The 22237-nt window shown below is 47.0% G+C and overlaps 1 protein-coding gene across 3 annotated transcripts in view; it reads right to left on the bottom strand.

The window, feature by feature from the left end:
* Positions 1 to 22237, bottom strand: part of CNNM4 (cyclin and CBS domain divalent metal cation transport mediator 4) — a 938359-nt gene that overhangs the window by 315305 nt on the left and 600817 nt on the right. The window contains exon 6 of one of the 3 annotated variants that reach the window (XM_069619069.1): positions 6232 to 6372. The exons of the other annotated variants lie outside the window; for them this stretch is intronic. Within the exon in view, the coding sequence (XP_069475170.1) occupies positions 6232 to 6372 (141 nt within the window). The remainder of the gene's footprint in view (positions 1 to 6231; positions 6373 to 22237) is intronic. 3 annotated transcript variants of the gene reach the window in all.

A 22237-nucleotide genomic window follows, 5' to 3' on the forward strand; every position in this document is an offset into this window, starting at 1 on the left:
CAGGGCGTCGACGAAGTTGTCGAAGTGTTCGACGACATGTGTTTCTTGCATGGCACTGGAGAGGTGCTCGACTCTCGAAGAGTCTTCAACGGTTTTACGTCGACTCGAGGTTTTTTGGATTCCTCGACGCTACAGGTCTTGGCCATGGTAGCCTTGGACTTCCCTTTGTCGTCCAATGGAACGACTTTAGGGGTATGGCTTTTTCGAGGGTCTTTCGAGGGGGTCGGGCCGCATTCTCGAAAACCTCCATCCTCTTTTTGCGGAATTCTTCCCACTTACTGGGAGAATCCGATTTAGTTAGACAACGACTTTCTTCGGTCGACTCTGAAGGAGAAGATGATGAGGGAGATCTATGTCGCCTCTTCATTTTTTTCAATGACGACAAAGAGTGTCTCAATCTACTCCTAGATCGAGATCTCTTTGAGTGCATATGGTGATCCGATTCCTTAGAATCAGTCGCTTTCTTGTGTCTTTTTGACGAAACCTTTTTTGAGGCATCCCTCCCCACCGACAGTTCACCTCTCCTCTCACAAAGAGCTTTTTCGGTCATAGATTGGCAGGACCCGCAGTCGTCGGTTCGGTGACTGGAACCGAGACACCATAGACAAATCCGGTGGGGATCGGTGATCGACATCTTAGATCCACAATCTGCACACTTTTTAAACCCAGTTCTGGGTGTCGAAGGTGTCGAAGATGACGACATTTTCTTCACAGAAAATAGAAGCGTGCCGTTCTCGATAGCGAAGCGATCGGAAAAACTGAACTGAAGTAACGGGCGCGGCTCGAGCTATTTATACTATTTATACCATCAGTGACGTTGACACGGTACGGAGCCCATCGAGGGACAATCGACGCCACGACCTCGAGCACAGCGCCCTCTGCCGAGAACATTTTTTTCCGAAGCAGCGAAGATGTAGATAACGAATTATCAGAAGATGAGGAATACGTGGGAGGACACAATCCATTCGAAGTAGAGAATTGAGCAACATTCTGGGAGCAAAATGAAGATTGCGTGTGCGGAGAAGCACTTAAGAAAATGAAATTCAGTAATCATAAGGCTGGTTATACCTAGGGAATAGACTGCAGGCGATGCGCCAATATATATATGTGTTTATAGAATTTGGATATTCCACCACGCATTTTAGCAAATTGGACCCCGTGAATAGAAGGACTGAAAGTGTGGCGCTGTTGAATAAAATAGCTGATGGCGAATGAAGATTCGAGAAGGCTTGCCTGGCCCAGTGTCAAAAGTCAAGGCCACCGAGGGCCTGGTTATCTACTTGAGGAGATGCAATGAACGTGAGAAGCAAGATGTGCTTCTGTTTGAGGTGTAATGGGAAAACACCAGAGGTGCCAGATTTTACTCATTTAATAGTATTAAATACAACAAAGGAGCTCAAAACGTGGTCTCATGTCACATGATCAAGTTGGAAATAGACTTTGGGGCGACCTACACCGAGACCAGAAGATAAGGCCCTGATCTCACTCCCTTTTATTCCCAGAGACGAGAGGCTACGGCAAGGCCGAGTTCAAATGCTTAATTGACTGGCAGACTGCAGGAGTGATAATGGATGTTGGGCTAATTGGGTGGGGAGGCATGATCAAAGCCACCACATGCACCTGGGGTACCAGCTTGCGTGCTGCTAGCGAGTGGATTATTCCAGAAGGGTACAAGCGTGCCAACCAATTATAGAGGGCCACGTAGCAAGGAGCCCTATAGTTTGAGAAGCCAATAGAACGTTGTGTATTAGTAAGACACGGTGGATGATTTGCATTAGGGGTGGGCTTAGTTGTCCACCTGACCTTAGAGACCCAATCACAACCCCATAACCCATAGAAAGTATACTTAGATGTTCATTTTAAGCCTATCACATCCCTATGTTGGTTTTTGTAGTTTGCCATGTAGCAGGATGTCAGTGAGGACACATTTTTAGTCTAAAGCTGTGTTTTTTACGTGAAATGATTGAGATTGCTTGTGCGACGTTGGATGATGTCTGTTGTACTCCCTGTTTTAGACAATTGAAAATAAAACAGTTCTGTTTTACTAACTTCCTGAATCGGTCTGATTATTGATGTACGAGTACGATCTGCATCCCCATCCATCTCAGATACGGTTACCTCATCTTAAAGGACCCTTGTGGGTTCAATAAGATGAGGAATATGTGGGGGGACAAAATCCATCTGAAATGCATGGTTGGAATATGTCAATCTTGCGAGAGAGGCTTGACAAGTACTGGTCATGCAGGTTTAGAGAGAACATGAGGTGAGCACAAGTGCTTATTTCATCTCCTTTCTCAACGCATTCGATGATGGTGGCTATACTGGTGCACAAAACATTGAGGTTCAAATTATAGAGTGACCACTCAAAGAGGTCTGCCTATTCATTGTCTTAGGAGCCACACAATCCCACATCTATACATTTGGAAATGTAATTGGTCCATAACACTGATAGCATAGACTTTTTATAGAAGGTTTCAGACAAGCTTCCATATTGCTCCCAGGCAATTTTTGCACAGACCCTGATGAGACCTGTACAACCACTAACCTGGGGGATGATAGGGGGGTTGGGGAGCTATCCTAGCCAGAAAAAGATGGATGCATGCCCAACCAATCTTTAAAGAAAGTAGCACGACAGAGCAACACAGCTTAACTCTCAGGAAGGGGTAGGCCGACACAAAAGGTACAATGAGTTAATGCACCAATTCATAGAAACATTTTATTTTACATTCAGAGGAGTGCACTTAACCCAAGGGCGTCTAGGTGCTAGTTACAGGCAGAGAACAGGAGAGGACAGGTGGGGAAGAGAAGGCAAAATTGTCCGGGGGAGGCTAGGTAAACGGGTGCGTGTTTAGCTGTTTCCGGAATCGGGAGAAGGATGGTTCAGCACTCAGTCCAGGAGGGAGGGAGTTCCAGAGCGAAGGGGCAGAAACTGGGAAGCTAATGCCCCCTGCTCTGGCTCATTTGTATCTTGGGGTGAAAAGTCTGTTGTTGTAGGCAAGGCATGTAGGTCTGTTGGAGGAGGATCTGGATAGTCTGTGGGACAAGTAGCTTGGGCGGTGTTGGTGAGGCATCTTTGAGTGAGGGATAGGATTTTGAATTGTATTATTTCCCCAGACGAGGAGCCAGTGTGCCTTTCTTCTGGCAGCAGTGGTGCAATCACATTTCTGTAGGCCAAGGACAGACCTAGGGGCATTGTAGTAGTCTAACTTGGAGCCAACTAGGACACAAGCGATGTTAATGCAAATGTTGAAAGATAAGAAGGGTCTGCTGGTGTTGAGTTTTGTAGTGTATGCTGCTTATGAGCCAATAGCTTTTACAGGACGGAACATGTTGAGTCTTAGTGGATACCAAGCATTTTGACGTTTGAGGAGATTTGGATGTTATGGTTGTCAATAGTCAATGCTTGCTAGCCTAGACTGAGTTTGGAGAGAAGGGAGGGGTTGCCGATGAGAAAAAGCTCTGTTGTTTCATTGAGACATAGGAGAGGGTGTTGACTTTCCGAAAGTCAGTGCGGTGGTTGCCAGTGAGAGAGAGGAGAATCTGGGTGTCCTCAGCATAGTTAGTGGTTTTGATGTTAAGCGAGCTCAGCAGGTCAAAAAAAGGCTTAGTGTTATAGCGAGTGGGTGCAACACAGGATCCTTTGGGGACTCCACAGGTGGAGGCTGTAGGACTGGAAAGGTGGTTGTTAGAGAAGACTCAGGAGGGGCGATCAGCCAAAAAGGAAGCAATCCATTTAGCTGCATCTAGCAAGAAGGTGTCGAAAGCAGTGAGGTGGTGAAATAGGACTGAGTGGTCGACCAGGTCGAGGACCATAAGGAGGAACAGATTTCTGGCGTCTCTGGAGTCGTCAAGCTGGTTCATGAGGTCAAGGAAGGACATTTCAGTCCCATGTCTGGGGCAGAAGTCAGATTGTCGGGGGCTGAGGATGTTGTTTTGCTCAAGGTGTTGCTGGATGTGGATATGGGCAGCTGTGTCCAAGATTTTTAGAAAAAAAGGACGGTTGTGATAGGCCGATAGTTGGTTGGTATTGTTAGGTCGAGTGACTGCTTCTTAATGTTAGGAGAGATCCATGATTATTTCAGTGCTGCGTGGACAGAGCATTCAGCGGAGGAGGCGTTGATGATGGCAGTGATGTGAGGGAGCAGAAGGTCAGTTCATTTTTGATGAAGTGTAGGACTGATGTCACCTTGACAGCGGGAAGGCTTAATGCCTTTGAGAAGGCTGGAAACTTCTGATTCCGTGACAGAAAGGAAATGGAAAGGGGGCGTGGGTTGGAGGGGGAGTTGGATTGTGAAGAAGCGAGGTAGTAGTGGTGTTCGCTAGTTTCATCTGAATCTTGTTTTGTACTGATGTTATTTTGCCAGCAGTACAGGTTTGTTGTGTTAATATCCCCGTAAAAATATCACCATACAAAAATATCACCATATTTTCGCAGCGATATTATGGCATGGAACCTGCGGGGGACACTCCAGCAACCCCTGCATTATTTTTAAAGGAGCGGGGGACCCCCCCGCAACCCCTGCTTCCAAAAAACCCAAAATGATCCCCCCCCCAAAATATCGCCTATGGCCGTTCCAAACAACCATATATACGGCGATAATTTTGGTGGGGATAATATTACCAGATACCGCAGTACATTCTGGACATCGTTACACCAGTTGTCATTCATGATGACAGAAGGGTTTGGGGGCACTGGTGATTCAACCTCTCGTAGGATAGTGAAGAGTTCCCGGGTATTGGATTTGGCGTCCGCAGTACAGGAATTGTAGGTCACTGCACTAGCCGATTGAATCGTTTTTTAAAGTCTTGGAAATGGCAGTAAAGCGAGATTTGTTGTAGGGTGAGGGGTGTTTGCGCCAGGAGGATTCAATGGCACGTACTTGGCTGTCAAAGTTTGTAGTGTTGGGGTGAACCATACGTTGGAGTCTTTGGAGAGTTTAGGCACATATTCTTCGAGGGGGGCAAACGTTTTGATGGCATGAGAGAGAGCATTGTTTTATTGGTTAACCAAGAGATCCACTTGCATGGCATGGGGAGATGAGCAAGCACCGGCTGTAGGCGATCAGAGGGGAGGTTACGTGTGGATCTGGAGAGGACAGGGGAGTTTTGGTGAAGGCATGGTGTGGGTTTGGCTTGAGGGGGATGGAGAAGGGGATAAGATGATCATCTGACCAGGCTCAAGGGGTACATCCTAGGACTGTGGTGTTGCAGTTATGATCCAATAGACAATCCAACGTACACCCTAGGGTGTGAGTAGGCTCAAGGACTTTTGGGGAAAAGCCAAAGGCGGAGGTTGCGTGTGCAAGGGATATGGCTTTGTCATTAAGATCAGGTTGAAAACTCCCATAGCAAGGATTTTAGACTTGGATTTAAGGGTGCCCAAGAGGAGAGGAGTGTGGTATTTCTCAAATGCACTGCTAGGCCCAGGTGGCCTATAGAGGATTTGTAGGGTGATGGTGGAAGTGGGAGTCAAGGATAGTTTCGCTGGAAGGGACTGACCATTAGGGAGAGTGGCTGAAGTTAAGTTATGAATTGAGAGACTATCTTTACAGATTATTTCGATTATGCAACCCTTATTGATTAGAATGGCTTAATTGGGAGGAATGGCAATAGAGAGGGTAGGCCTGCTGCCTCATGAATCCAAGTGTCAGTGATGATTAGGATGTTAAATTTGTTAATTGTGAGGTCAAAAATGTCTGTGGCAAGAGCAACAAGTGAGCGAGCGTTAATGAAAGCACAGAGAATATTAGGTAGGGTTACAGAAGGTGGAGTGAGAAGGGAGCCAGACGTGGTGTCTGTGCCTGGGGCGCCAGGTGCTGTGGTCCTTGAACATATAGGTTGGTTGCGGGTGCAGGTGGGAAGATGGAGGGAGTAGGAAGGGGGCAGGGCAGCGAAGTGCAAATGGATAGATGGATGAAGCGGTCTGAGCCGTGCAAGACTGTACATACAATGGTATGTATCCATGTTGTTTGAGGGTGTATAACAGCGTAGGCGATGCAGCAGTTAAAGCACTATTCTTGATAAGAACAAAGGGGTATACTTCAACAGTGGTTGAGGTGTGTCTGCTGGGAGAGGTTTTGCAAGGTGGGGCAGAAGGGGAAAGCTTGGGTGGCGTTGGTGATATAGCTGGGGGCAGAAAGCAGGTGGGGAGTGGAGGCAGAATGTAGGGGGCGCAGCTGAGGTGAATGACTCGCCTCAAACAAGTGTGCGCATCATCAGACATGCGCTTACCTTCTGAGCTGGAACCGAGAGCGGTGTGTGGCATTGTCAAGTACTTTGGGCCATTGTAGGTAAATGCTCCCAACGCAGGTGTAGATCCAGGAAGATCAGCGGTCCGGTTCTCGCTGGGACTTTGCTGGAGCTCCGTTGAATCTGTACAAGCAGAGATGGTACATTGCAACTTGTGGGTAACTGTGGTATTGGTGAACTGTTCATAGGTCTGCGCTAGCAGTAGCAGAGGTTTAGCGAATTGCATAGTCTTAGGACTATGTAGTTGATCCATGATATTAGAGTCATATTGAAGTTCCAAGGTATGGCGAGGGAGTGTATGTTGCGCCCTGCACCCATCCATGCCTAGACAGGCAGGAGCCTTAAGTGAGGGCCGGCTCAGCCTGCCGGCCCATATCCAGCCTTTTGTATGGCTTTTGGTGTATCCAATCACTGCCTCAAGGCAACGCGACATTGGTGTGTTCCTCGCACACACCCTGTTGTTGGATCTGCAGAGGGCTCTAAAGAAGATGCTGTATGATGAGGCGCCCATTTTTGAGCGGAGATCGAGCTCTGTGTTCTCGTTACAAGCCTGCTTCTAAGGCTTGTGTGCAGGCTGTAAAGAAAGGTTTGTTGCCTGCCTCAGGGGTGATAATGGTGTGATCATCAGAGGCTGCAGAGATATGGGCCTGGACAGGCAGTAGCCTTAAGTGAGGGCCTTCCGATCCATACGGATAAAATGACAAATATATCAATTTATTATGTTACACATAATGATCTCTTAGTTTAAATAAGTACTTGAGCATATAATACACATTATATGTATAAAAACAGCTATGTCTTTGAAGACTCCTCATCCGTATACTTTAATGTGGGTCCAATATCACAGATCAGCACGCAGCATATAGTGACCAAGGAGGAATGGGGGTGGAACAGGGAAACAGACATTCTAAACAGAGTTAAATACTCTAGTGCATGTACAACAACAATACATGTCCAAACGACAACACACACTTGCTACATTTTGTAGGCCCTATACGTATATAGCTTTAGGCCCTATAGAAAAGGGGTGGAAAAAAGCAAACCAGACATTTTAGACAACACCAACAATCCACATTCATTCTGGCCCTCTGGGGTGTAGTATTTTAAGAATACAAATACCCACATCATAATCACAGACAGTGTTAGACTGTAGAAAACAATTCAGAAACGCAGCCGAAGGCCTCCAAAAAATCCAGATACATTTTTGAAACAATTAACACTGCAATTCACTCCTAGGAAAAATAGTCACCAAAATTTGATAGAGTGAAAGCAGTTTTCACTTTTGCAAGAGAGAAAAGCATAACTTTAAAAATACATTAAAAATCACTGTTCAGTACAAACATTCCACTTCTTGGCCTTGTAATCCATTAACTTCTTGTGGGTACAGGGTCAGGGGTAGGTAAGTACGGGCAAAATAATTTCTAGGGTGAGTTGAAAGTTCCATAGAAGTCATTCGGACAAAGTCAGTAGGTTATCCACTTGTATGGTGAAAGAAAAGGTAAATCCCTGTTTTACCCCACAGGTGTGGATGGAACAGCAAACAACTCCAGGTAGGATCAGAGGAGACACCAGTCAAGATGTTGTGATGAATCCTGCGGAGTCCTCACAGAGGCTCTGCCTAAAGTCTCCTCTAGGCAGACCAGGGAATGGCAAACACTTTCTGATCCTGATCTTGGGGTTGGGGAGGGGTTTCTGTGGGAGGATCATCTAGGAGGAGAAAGAGCCCAGAGAATACGAGGAGTCCGTCAGATTAGACGCAGTATTTGTCTTTCGCTAGGGAAGACATTCCCTCAATGCCAAATTATGTAATAGCTTGTTAGAACAATCTTTTTTCTACCCAAGTTGAACATCCTAAAATGGGTGAAAACATTCAAAAACCCTTGGGCATTGGGAGAAATTAAATCCCTTCCAAACCCATGCAGACGTATAGAGCTAGAAGCTCCCCTAATTCCCAAAGGTACAGTGAAAAGGAGTCTGTGACTCATAACTTAAACTCTAAAAATCTTTATTTCTCTATGAAATCAAGTCTTGTGATTGATCCTTATGATATTCCTGTAGAGAATAGTATTGAGGAGTTTGAGATCAAAAATCAAGCTATAAAACCTGATATTTGCATTAGGGACTTCAAGTCCCATAATTGCTGGAAGTACTGGGACTAAGAAGTGGGCTGAAGAGGAACAGAACTGCAAAGTGCAGCTTGTTAATGGGAGTGACCCACACCTGAGGGAGACTGGGCAGGTTTAAAAGGCCCCCTCAGGTGCAGGCCATTAGTGAGAAGAAGGAGCAGAGCAGTAGCTGTAGCAGGAATAGTTGGGAACTCTCCACGCTGCAGCAGAAACAGAGACTGGAGGAGGAAGACGACGACGCCAGGACCACGGTTGAGCAGCGGCCCTGAGAGGGTCTTTGCCTCCAGAAGCCTTAATTGCAGAGGTCACAGCGGGAAGTGTGAGAGAGGCTGCACAACCAGGAAGCAAAAGTTAGAAAAGCTTTCCTCCCCACAAGGCTATCCTCGGTGTCAGGCGAGCACCGGAGAGCCTCCAGAGCAAATGAAGCTCCATGAAAGAGTGGCGTGGGCGGTGGCAAACTGAAACCAGCAGATTGCCAGATCGCGAGGAGTTGCTGAAGCGAAGAACCTATGTGCAGCAAGGGAAACGGACGTGCAAGTCTTACCCAGCAAGTTCACCAAGTGATTGTGACACTAGAGCTCTCCGTGACCGCTTGCATGCTCGTTGCTGGTGAAAGCAATCGTGTATGTGTGAAAATAAGACAGAAGGCAATTTTGAGCACCAAATTACTGGCAGAAAACAGAGAAAACAGGATTATGTTAAGCCAAATGACTGACCTTAAGCATGCACGTTTATTTAAAACCCAGCAACAACTTAATGCAATCAACCATTACACAAGCTAAATAAAGGAAAAAAACTGCAATTTAAAACCAACCAACATTGCCAAAGTCAGGAGGGGGCAAATGAAAGTCCCAAAGTGTGTAAAGCTTATTGCCCATATTTGAAGAAGTACATAGCAAAAGCTGGTAAAAACCCACATCGTCAAAGCCAAGGAAGAATCACAATAAAACCATATAATTCTGGATGTTTGGTTGAGGTGGGGAAACAAAAGTCGCAAGAAGGATGCCCTTCTGGTAAAGGCTATTCAGAAATAAGAGCATAATTTACAGAGGTTTGGGAAATCACAAAAGTGTACTAAAGAGCACCAACACAAATCTTGCCTTCCCTGAAAATGTGCTAAAAGCCTGATGTTGTAAAGTGAGAAGCACTGCGGAGTTGTTGTAAGCTGATCTTAGCCACAGGGGGACTTGTTTGTAAAAGACTGTTCAGGCAGGGGAGTGTACCCGAACAGCGAACATTGAAGTAGCAGGCCTGGAATGGGAGTACAGCAGGAGTGATTTAAGTAGTAGGTCTGGCATGGAAGTAAAGCAGGAGGAAATTGATCAAGCGCTGTGAAGTGGTGTTAACAAATTATCCTGGCAAAGTGTTCATTGCTGAAGAAAGAACCGTATAAGATTGCTGTAGAAGTGCTCTAGATCTTTGGAACTAGAACTGTTACAGAAGCATGTGTCAGGATTGTCTTTCTGGAGAGGAGCGCCCGCTACCTTCTTTGAAATGTTTGCAAGGAACTTGGGGTTGGTCACCCTGAGTTATCTGGGGGCAACCAGACGTGGACTCCCTGCTCACTGTGCTCAGAGAGACAAAGCTTCACCTCACTGATGAGGCCCAACAAGGCTGAAACACGTGTATGGGGTTGCTTTTGGTACTCTTGTTCAGAGAGGAATTGCCATAGCATTTCGGTGTTGGACTGCCCATGTGGGCGGGACAAAGACTGATATGCAAATGGATATTTCCCAGATGTGAAAGGTACAGTGAGCAAAAAGCGTGTGCTGCAAACTCATCTCAGAACAGGTTATCATGCCATGTTCTTTCTGGAGACGAGCGCCTGCTACCTTCTTTGAATTGTCTTCTGGGAATGTTTATATATATTAAGGTAGGTCCTATGTGTGGGTTAATTAGTTTTGGAAATTAATTTAGGAGAAAATGTTGGTGTCATATTTTATTTGTGAAGGTTTCCTTAACTTCAATTTAGTGTACTGATAGGAACCCAAGCCAAGATGGAGGACAAAGTCAGTGAGCCGATTGGCTGGAAATTCCTTTTGTTTGGTGGAAGGGAATTCCAACTGCCTTTCATAGTTTTTCAACAGCTGAGCAGGTCTGGCATTTCAGGTTATCCAGTGTTTTGGGCCTAAATCTGTTTCTACAGGAGCAGGAGTTCGCAGAAGCAAGAATCATTCAAGTATAGTTAAGAACTGGTAGCTGGTTTAACAAGAAGAAGTGAATGAACCGTCCATTAAGATAAGTGACTAAAGACTGATATTTTTATTTGTGAAGTACAACTGTTTGAACCATTTGCTGAGCGTGTTGGTGAAAACTAGGTTTCAAGACATTCCCTCTTTAAAATAACTATTTGTGCAGCTTGTATATATTTAGGTTCATAGCGCTGGTTATATTGCGCATTTAATATGAACTGCGAGTGCACGAGCCCCGAATCTATTGAAGTCTGTTCAAGGCTGCCCACGCCTATGGAGAGTCACAGAAGGTTTATTGTAGAAGCTGTTTTTTTTTCCTTAATTGACTCTCTGCACATTGAAGCGTATTGGTAACGCTCGTGTGCTGAAAGACACGGCTATATTTGTTTATTCTGTTGACAGCTGTGATTAAGTGTCAGCCGTAAACGGCTAGCAGGCATGCACAGTTCCTGTTTTAATAATCAGGTTCTTGTTGCCGCCCGCACTGAATGCATTCGGAAACCCATTTGAGTGTCAGCTGTGTGTTGAACATTCTTATTTTCAATATACACAAAGTCAACAAGAAGAGATTCCATTCTCGTGATCAACTTTGTTATGGAGTTTTCCTTTTCTTATGCTTGTGAAAAGCAAATGTTTATTGGTTTTATATGTGAAAAGCAAAAAACCCAGTGAACTGAACTTATTTGCGTGGTGACGGATTCCTTTAATCCGTGGAGACAGGAGCGCGGTTAAACATTAGTACATCTGCAAGGAAAGCAATTCAAATTAACATTCACTTGTGTTATCTATGCCTCTTCCCAATATTTTTCTAGTTGTTGTAGAAATTTGCTGACAGTCTAAAGTATAGAACATTTTCTGGAACTGCTTTTAAAAACTATGTACATTCTAGCATCTGGCAAACAGGATAACACTGAACAAATTACTAAGTGAAGAAGCAAACTTTGTTTCAAGTTGGAGAGACTGTATTGTGTGTTACTTTAAACAAGGGCTTACATTCATCCTCTGAGCATTCTGCAGAGGATAAAGAGGTATGCAGTAAAAGTGGTCATATTCAGTGGGAAATGCATTAATTAACAATTTCCATGTTGTCATAACCTGTGCTTTCCTCCCATGCTGCAGATCATCCTGAGGGTCCGGAGGTCCGGAAGGTGTCTGTTTTTTGTTATTTTCTCCATTCCCCCTTTCCCCTAGGGGTGTGAGATACTTAGCTGTGGAAACAAGAGTTGAGTGTTTCACATCTTTGAGGGTCTGGTGGGGTTCAGCAGCTTCCGCGGATTAACGGCCAAGGCTCAGCGTGACAGCATGCTGACAAAGAACTATGTTGGAACTTTTTGTTATCAAGGAATTTATGGTTACAAATCAGTAATTGCTTATTTGTTTTGGAACTGCGGAGCGGGGACTATGAACTAAGAGTATGTTAGTCACTACGGTGAGTAACTTATAATTACTCTTACTTCCCATCCCCTTTCCTCCATATTGTATGGGCGATTACATCTGATTGTAGCCCCAGGGTGAAGAGGAGACCCTCCTTAAGCAAATAGGTCCCGAGAACCGCCTGTTTGAAAGCTGCATCAGATTTAGAGCCGGCATCCAAACAGTAATGCTTGCAGAAAGCCGAGGGAGGGACCCAAGTGGCCACCCTGCCTACGACTTGCTAAGGGACATGCCGTTGAAATGCGATGGCCGTTGCCTTGGCCCGACTGCGTGGGCATGCATGTTGGCCGGAAGCGGCTTGTGCTGGCCCTCATACACTTCCTTGATGGCAGAGACAAACCAGCGGCATATGGAAGACTTAGAGGCCTGATAGCCCGGTCTTGCGCCTCGCGCCTCTGAAAGTGACAAACAGGGTGTACAATTTGCGGAAGCCCTTGGTCCTGTCCAGGAATAATAATTTCAGGGCACGCCTGGCATACAGGCAGTGCAGATCTCTTTGTCCTTCGTCCTTGGGGGAAAAAACATAGGAAGTACTATTTCTTCGTTCAAGTGGAAAGCATGCGGGACCTTGGGCAGAAATGCCGGGTGTGTCCGCAGGACTACTTTGTCCTTGTGAAAGGTAGTATATGGTTCAGAGGTGACCAGCACCTGGATTTCACTGACTCTACAGGCCGAGGTGAGGCAGACTAATAAGGCCATCTTGATGGTGACCAGCCTGATGTCCACAGATGCCATAGGCTCGAACGGTTTGTGCGCCAGAGCGCCCAAGACTGTGTTAAGGTCCTACACAGAGGGCCTCATTCCGAGTGGGGCGGTAAGGGATACCGGGCACTGGTAAGGAGACCGGTCCCGGTAATCCCATACCACCCTACTATGAGTTCCCTTAGCGGGTCCCTCCTTTAACGCCTGGTATGACCAGGCGTTATGGACGGGACCCGTTAAGGGAATTCAGAGCCAATAACGGTACCGCAATTTGCGGTACCCTTATTAGCGCCTTCTCCATTCCCATTGAGCCCTATGGGGGCTCAAATGGGAATGGGGAATGGCTTTTTCAATGGGGACTTACCGGTCCTGCAAAGGTCGGACTACACCGGTAAGTCCCTATTGACCCATAACTGTGCCGGACCAGTTATTGGAGGCAGTCATGGCGCAAATAGCTCCATGACTACCTGCAATCTCGGAATGAGGCTCAGAGTGCTGTCTCTTGACGGGCAGGTACAGCCTTGCGAGTCCCGTCAGGTGTTTCTTGACGATAGGGTTGGAGGAGGAGAAAATGCCTTCCTCCGAGTTCCTGTAAACCCCAATGGCAGCGTGGTATGTGCGGCAGGTGTCCACCTGGACGCCTGAGTGGGCGAAGTGCGCTGAGAAAGAGAGCATGTCGTCCATGGTGCATGCCAGGGGGTCGATTCCTTTGGAGTCTGCCCAGTGGCAGAATTTGGTCCATTTGCTTTTGTACTGAGCCCTGGTAGCCTTGCTCCTGGCGCCCTTTATGATTTCCAGATTGGCCTGTGAGAGGCAGAAGTGCCACAGCGTTACCTGCTCAGGTACCACGCTGCGAGGGCTAGGTTCCCTGGCGCAGGGTGGATGACTCTGCCCCCTGCTGCGCCAGAAGATGTGCTGGGCATGTCGGGAGGTGAATCAGGGACACTTCTGAGAGACTGAGCAGCTCCGAAAACCATGGCCAGAGCCCTGACCTTGCCAGCATGCGAACCGGGGACACTTCTTGTTGTGCCAGGTGGCAAAGAGATCCACCTGGGGGTGACCCCAACTGTTGAAGATCTCCTGAATAACGAGGTTGTTTAGCTGCCACTCGTAATTATCCACTCCCAGTCTGCTGAGCCTGTCCGCCTCCCGGTTTGATTCCCCTGGGAGGTGGACTGTCGTGAGGAAAATGTCGTTTTCCGGGGCCCATTCCAACATGTTGATCGCCAGTCTGCACAGAGGAGGGGATCTGGTGCCTCCCTGCTTGTTGACGTAGTACATGCTGGTCGAGTTGTCCGTCTGGATGAGGACAACCTTGCCCCTGAGAAGTGGTAGGAATGCCTTGAGCGCTAGCCAGAATACCAATTGATGTGGTATTCCTGCTCCAGGCGAGTCCAGGTGCCGTGGACAGAGAGAACGTCCAGGGTGGCTCACCAGCCCTCGAGAGAGGAATCCATGGTGACAGTGGCCTGTGTAGTGGGCGTTCAAAAGGGCTTGCCCATCCGTAGGTTGCAGTCTCTGGACCACCAAGTTAGGTCAGGGTGGAAAGATGGAGGAACATTGATCATCTTGGATTGAGAGCCCTGCTCCTGGTTCCATGAGGCCGCAAAGTGCAGCTGAATCCTCCTCATCCTTAGTCTTGTGTGCAGGACGGCTAATAGGACCGCTGCCATTAGACCCAGGAAATGTTGGTATCACCATGCCAAGGTCACCTCTCTGTTGAGGAAGTGGGTGGTGGCTCTCCTGATAGCTGAGATTTTGTCCTCCGAAGGAAATACCTTCTGGGAGCACGTGTCCCAGATGCGGCCCAAAAATGTTAGTCTCCATGGGTTGCAGCTGCGACTTCTTGAGATTGAGCAAAAAGCCCAGATCGTGCAGTGATCATAAGGGCATGGGAAGAGTGGTGAACAGCTTCCGGAGATGAAGACCCGGCGAGCCAGTCGTCCAGGTATGGGTAGACATGAGCTCTGAGGAGGGCCGCCACTGCATTCATGAGCCTGGTGAAGACCCTGGGGGCCGAGTTGAGGCCAAACGGAAGGACCTTGTACTGAAAATGGTAGCCCATGATCCTGAACTGAAGGAAAGAACGATGGGGCTGCCAAATCGGGACGTGTACGCGTCCTTCACGTCCAGGGAGCACATCCAGTCTCCCTTGTCCCCTATAAAAGCTGGTGTAACCATCTTGAATCTTTGCAGGGGTAAGGAGAGGTTGAGGGTGGAAAGGTCCAGCACAACTCTCAGGCCCGCCTGGTTCTTCTTCTGAATGGCCAAAATCCTTGAGTAAAAACCAAAGCCTCGCTAGGAGGCTGGGACTTCCTCCACTGCCTGGCTCTTCACGAGCGACCGTATCTCCGCCAAAAGAGTTGCTGTCCCAACCTGTGGGACTGGAGGGGAGGAGTTAGGAGAGGCTGGGATAGAGAGGCGGTACCCCGTGGATACTACTGAAAAGATCCAGGGGTCTGCGATATTCCGGTGCCAGAAATGTGCATGGAGAGCAAGCCTTTTCCCCACTGCCCCCCGGAGACACATGGACCCGAAGGGGCATGTGATGCCTTCTTTCCCTCGGAGGCTGTTGCGGTGGAGGGGGACTGGAAAAAGCCCATACTCCCCCCACCCCTTTCTGTTGCTTGCGCCAACTCTGAGACAGCGAGCGGTCCGGCTGCCTGGATCTACGCTCCTGGAAGACTCTGAATCCTCCGCATGTACGACCCCTCTCGGAGCGCTGCTGAGATTGGGAGCACGATTTGGGTGTGGTCTTTGTCAAGATGGATAAAGACTTGGCTGTTTGTGAGCGATTATTCCTTTTTGTCCAGCTCTTCATCCGTGGATGAGTGGAAAAGGTCCCCGCCCCCTTGGATGGTAGATCTAATATGTGTTCCTGGACATCCAGGTTGAACTTTGTTGCCCGGAGCCAGGCTGTCCTTCTCATGACCGTGGCGATACAGATGGCACGGCCAGAGGTGTCAATATGGGCCACGGTGGATTCCATGAGATCATGCGCTACAAGCTTGGCCTTGGGTAGCCCCGCCTTAAAGCGTGATTGGCTCTGGGCGGGGAGTTCCGGAAGGAAGTCCGCAAATTCCCGCCATAATCTTTGGTTGGCAGCAGCCAGCATGGCATCTGCGTTGGTCTGACGAAGATGTACGGAAGCGTTGGAATAGAGTTTCCTGCCGTATGCCTCCAAGATCTTCTCCTCCTTGCCTAGTAGCGCCGCAGAGGAGGAGGCTGAGGACGACTGAGGCTTGGAGTATAGTGATGCCGCAGCGATCACCGAGGAGTGTGGCTGAGGATGGCCCGAGAGCAAGAGTGTATCCACCTCCATCTGCATGTACTTGGCGTCCAGGCGTCGAGTGACCGGCTGGGCTGAGTGGGGTTTGAGCCAGCCCTTCTTGGCCAGGGAGACTACATCGGTCTGCAAAGGAATCCCCAATTTTGCAGAGGGGCGTCATGTGAGGACTTCCGCCAGAACCCCCTCTGCCGGCTGCTCGACTTCGGGTTGGGGTAGGCCCAGATACTCAGCCAGCCCAGCAAGACATTCATGGAAGGCCCTGGCTGAGGATGGCGCGTCCGGATCCTCCTCCTTACCCGTATCCTGTGGATCTGTGGGATCCTGTGGTGGAGGAGTAGTAGTTGGTGCCGGAGGTTGGGGTACATGGACCGCGGCTGGAGGCTGAGGAGGTGGCGGAGGCTGGTACGGAGCTGCCTGAGGAGTAGGCTGGGGAACCGGAGGAGGCAGCTGCGCCAGGGCCTGGGGCACTGACGGAGGCATCTGTGGTGCTGCTAGCATTGCGGGAAGGACTTCCCTGATGGCGTCTTTGAGGATACCCCCTGTTAGGGAGAATTCTCTGTAAAGGCTAATTTCCCAAACCTAGTGAGTCCCCCCAGCAGCTTTGCTGGATTTTTGGGGTTTATTTTTTTCTCCTGCTAAGAGTGAGACTCTTTTCCTCCCACTCTTAGACATGATTTGAGGTGTTCCTTTGACTTTGTATGTGTTCTATGGGCGATAGGGCCCTTTACCCCATAGGGTTTCATGTGTTTTTGATATGTGGGTTACACAGCACCCTCCGTGCAGTAACCCAGGGGTGTCATAGCGACCCCCTAACATAGACTCCATACCCTGGGACTGACTACTGTCTCCCAGGACATGTAAAGTCACCATTGGCTTTACTAGTCTTAAATTGTGAACAGAACCAGTACAAACCATCATATTGTGGACGTACTGGTCGGGGCAATTCGATTGCCCCGGGGTCTGTTGTTCGAGGGGGCACTGTCCAGTCCCCCCCCGACCGAGTTTTGGCTGGTGGCAGTGGATACTACTTTTTATATTCGACCACGAATACATTCCTATGGGATTTTCACGTTGTTCGAGGCTACCACTTTTTAATATAGCCTCGAACATACCGCCGGTTTATTAAATTAATATAAATTCACCGGTTGGTATTTTTTGCCGAAACTTGGTTCCAAAATGGCGTTTGTGTTCGCTTCTGTGACTCCAACCCAAGTCGAGCCCTTTGTTCCACATTTTGGCGGGCTTCTCCACAGAAGCCCCCAAAAGTGGTGCCACTCTGTCTGGGTACCACAGGGGGTGTGGGAGGGGGTTTAGGCACCCTGGACTGAGTTGCCTTGGCAACTCAAGTCGCACTATTGTGTGATTGGCCCAAGTGGTGAGCCGCCCGGCTCACCACTTAGCATGTTTGAGTGACAGCTAGGCTGAATGAATGGGGGTTTTCTGCATAAAAGCAGGGCTTTGGGGACTGGGACTTCAGATGTCGCCACAGGACCTAAAGAATCCGAGGAGGGAGAAGCCGAGCCGACCTGCAACGGCGACACCACCGGTGGAGCCCTGCTGACTAGTCTCACCACTTTTCCCGACGACAGAGGAGATCTCCAGCCCGGAGAGTCTTCTTCCTTTGACTGGTGGGGATAACCAGTTTGCCCGTCTTTTCGCCTTCCTGGACCATCTCGTGGCCACCTTGCCGTGCCAAGCACCCCGGCAACCGGAATACCACGGTATACCACTACCGCGAAGAAAAGGGTGATACCTTGTAACCGGGAAACTCCGCGGCTGGTTTCTTCCCTGGCAGTACGACCTTCAGCTTTCCTCCACGTCCAGACCCCCTCTTCCTCTAGACGAAACACTGACTTGCACCCGCTGCCAGGAACAACTGCCCCCGCTGGAGCATTCTTCCCATTTTCAGGTACTGTGTCCCGCCTGGCTTCCCTTGCGACAGATCGTTCGGGGTGACAGTAAATCCTCGACTTTCTAACCTGGGTTGGCCTGGGGCCCGTTAACTAACTTTTCCTGACTTGATCTCAATCTTTTATGAACTATCTACAAAGACTCTTTGGGCATAACCCCACTGTGTGATCCTGGACACATTTCGCTTGCTCTCTCTAAGAGTGGGCCTGGCATTTGAACTTCCTTGCTCTCCAGTGGACTTTGCCTAACCTGCCTTACTGTGGTTCTTTGCAAAGTATTGAAATTGTGTGATTTCATAACTTTGCCTTTTCCCTCCCTGTTTCTATAACTTATTAGAGTGCCATCTTATGTTAAGCGGTCACCTCTGTCTGAAAATAAGTGGTGTTTCTCACTAAGACTTGTCTAATAAGTAATTAGGGTTGTATATATATAATAGTGACTGTGTGTTGAGTTTACTTACCTCTTTGTGTGCTAGTGTAATTTACAAGTGTGTCTTTAAATAAATAATTATATACTTTTACACCAAAGCTCTGGTCAGTGTTTGCTTGTGCTACTGTATCCCTGTACCTATTGTGTATACTCTATATACTGCCTAACTCATCTTGAGAGAAGTCTGACTGCTCAGCCACAGCTACCAGGTAAATCTGGGTGGTGCAGGATGCTAACAATTGGGTTTACTGCCAAACACCTGTAGTCCTAAATCTTTTGCAGTGGTCTCTAAGGGAACTGCACAGGTTTCTGCCTAACACTCCCCCATCCGAGGTGACCTCACGAGTCCGAGGAATCTCTCGAAGAAGACCTCTTCACTGACCGAGGAGGTGGCAGGGGGTGCTGACGGGGTAGCGGGGAGCTGCTGGAGCCACTGCGTACCCTGTCTATATGGACACAAAGGAAAGCTTCCCTGTGCAAAAGAGGGGTAGGTTGTAGGCCACCTACCTGGTTGAGGCCAGTCCCACCTTGACACTTGTTCTTCGCTGAATCCCTGGAATGGCGTTGGACGGGGGCCTCCGTCTGGCGTGGCGGCCATTTCTAGCTATCTATATGGGTTTTTGTATAGCGCAAAATTGCCCAAAGACCTCAGAGCGCTCACAGGAACAAACAAACAAAGAGAGAGTAGGCATGCGAGAAGTCAGGAAACCAAATGCAGAGTAAAGATTACTCAGTGCTGTCGTCACACAACCAAGTCTTAAGCTGCTTTTTAAAGGTGCTAATGGATCCACAATTTTTTAAGGACAGAGGTAGAGAATTCCAAGTCTTAGGGGCCCAGAAACTAAAGTTAACTGCCAACTGTTTTGAGGAGTTGGCGGGGTTGAAGTAAATCTTGATTACTGTTGGATCGCAAGTTTCTCCTAAGAGGTGCTTTCAGTATTTTATCCGAAAAATATTTAGGTGCCATAACAGATAGGCATTTAAAGACTATTACAGCACTTTTAAATTTGATTCTTTGACCGACTGGGAGCCAGTGAAGATTCCTCCTCTCAACCGAGATCTTCGAATGTTTGCTTAAGCCATTAACTGCTCTAACGGCTCCATTTTGGATGGTTTGCAACTTTCTTAAGTTCGATTTTGAAGTGCCAATCAGCAAGCTGTTACAATAATCGAGTTTAGAGTTAATGGCGCCAGCTATTATGGCCAAGTTGGGCTTGGATAGATAAGTGCGAATTTGCCAAAGAAGATTGGAGAAGAAGGCACATGTAGATTTAAGATAGGAGGTGTGCCTTTTGAAGTAAAGATGAGAATCCATAAAAACGCCAAGCGTTTTTACATGGTCAGTGACCCTAATATTGCGGTTATTAATTTTAAAGCTTCGATATTTGTCTTCTTGATTTTTTAATCCCTGGGGAGTGCCTATTATCATTAGTTGAAGAAAAAATGCTCCACACTCGAGGAACTGCACCACAGCATTTATTGTGAAAACTGAAATGTAGCAACTTGAGCAATGTGCTGGCCGTGCTTGGATCAGAGTAAGCGCATATTTTAGACACATAACCACGCCGTCTTTGGACTTAGCATTATTTGTTCCACGAGTATATTAGTTGAATTGTTTTGCCACGTTCCAGCCCAACACAGTTTAGCATATTAAGTATTCCACCATGCTAGGATATCATTCAGTATTTACATGAACACTTTCTTACAAATAATTACTAACTTGTATAATTGAGGTTATTTTAATTTCGGGTAATTCACTATTGTAGGATTCTCTACTTAGACATATAGTTTCAAATTTTACGCAATGTAGGAGACTTTGATAATATTGGACTTTTTAAATGATGAGTCACACGTATTTACTGTCTAAAATGTGATATTTTGGCATGAATTACAATAGGGGTATTTAACCCATGACTTTCTGTCCTACTGAATTGAAGATTTTTGATTTGGAATTTAGGTAAGGCCTCCATGGGCACAATTCTATATTTATTATCCTAAGTAAGATTGACGTTTTTGTCTAAACAATACTAGACACTGACCTATGAGTATGTACTAATGCGTTGTTTTTTACCTTTTTGCTTTCTTTTTACTTCCCTTGAACCTCCTGCCCCTTCACCCCTCCTTTTTTCTCTGTGTCTACTTTTAATGTAATTGAATTTAATCTTTTGCTTTTATGGTTTGTTTCTTTATGTGTTTGACTATGCATCATGATCTCTGATATATGTTTTTCACTGTGAATTCGGCTACACATTTACTAGTCTTATTACCAGCCCTGATTTGAAAAAGACACTGGTGTGTCGAAACACGTGTTATCCAAAAGGGCATTATAATTAATAAATTTCAGTTTTCACAATAAACGCTGTGGCGCAGTTCCTCGAGTGTGGAGCATTTTTTCTTCAACTGTTTTCTCAAGGGGTAGGGGTCATAAGCCCCTTTTTTGCCCCACATCAACTGCAACACCTTTTTGGATTGTAATACTTAACCAGGCGCATGGAAACGTTTTCGTAGTTGGTACAAAGCAAAACCCCACCAGTGTGGCATAACCTATTATCATTAGCTCGGTTTTGGCTTCGTTAAGAGCTAACAAATGTGATGCCATCCAGGTTTTTGTGGCTGGGAAAACCTCTCTTACTCTCTGTGAATCATGTTTGTAGTCTCCTGATAAAGTGAACACCAAATGGGTGTCATCCACGTAGTTTGTAAACCTGACACCCATGGTTCTTAACATATTGCATAGTAATTTTGAGAAGATATTGAATAAGAGTAGTGACAGGCATGAACCCTGTGGGACTCCACATAATAGTAGGATTATTTAGGAGGAGAAGTTCCCCTTTACGACTGCTGCAGATCTGGGGCCTAAAAAGCATTTAAACCAGTCTGCTGCAGACTGAGAGCATCTGCCTACAGTAATAAGTCGTTCGTCAAGAAGTTCATGATTGATCAAATCAAATGCTGAGGAGAGATCTAACAAGAGAAGTAATGCAGGATTTACTTTTTCTATGATGGACGCAATGTTATTCTAGAGATCCAGAAGAGCTGTCTCGGTGCCATGATTGGCACGAAAGCCAGATTGTTCCTCGGCAAGAATGTTATTGCTTTCTACAAATTTTTGTTATTGTTCATAAGCAATCTTATCTATGACCTTTAATAAAAACGGTATGTTGGTAATGGGTCTAAAATTACAGTGTATTGGGGGATCAAGATTGTCTTTCATTAAGAGAGGAGTTATCCAAGCCACTTTGATGTGGTTAGCTACATAAGAAGCATGAAAATATTGATTGACAATATGCATGACCCAGGGGGCCAAGGTAGCGGCAAAATCTTTAAAGAGTTTTGCTGGGAAGGCATCACCCTTACAGGAGGGCTTCAGTTTGTGAATAGTATCAAGAACCTCCAATTCTGTTACTCTTTCAAAAGAGAAGGCTTCCAGGGGGGCTTCAGCGCCTTGGTACGACCTCTCTGGTGTCAAGATGTGATTGGAGAGGTTTTGCAATGGTTCTTTGATAGCCTGTTGGTGTTTCTCAGTTTTGCTATTAAAGCTGTCGTGAATGGCTTGGCACCAGGCATTGCTTTCTAGTGTCTGATTAATAACTTAGGGGTTCTTTAGTTCTTGCAGAATGGAAAAGATTTCTTTGGTATGGGATTTTGCCAGGTGGATTCTATCATTAAAATGATTAGCTTTGGCATTAGAAATTTTTTCTTTATAAAATGTTACAGCCTGTTTATAGCACACCATGTTTTCGGTGGAAGGTGGAATTTGTTGAGCGGCCTGTCACGTGCCAGCAACGTGTTGCTCAGCCCGCTGGGCCCGGCCTCGTCCAAGACTCTTGCGTGAGGATCACAAGGCTTACCCTGCTCCTCAGGCCTAGGCCCGCTAGGTGTGGCACCCTCGACCTGGGGGTCAG

Source organism: Ambystoma mexicanum, chromosome 10 (assembly GCF_040938575.1).
Source record: "Ambystoma mexicanum isolate Mex_15411 chromosome 10, UKY_AmexF1_1, whole genome shotgun sequence".
NCBI classification, from domain to species: Eukaryota; Metazoa; Chordata; class Amphibia; order Caudata; family Ambystomatidae; genus Ambystoma; species Ambystoma mexicanum.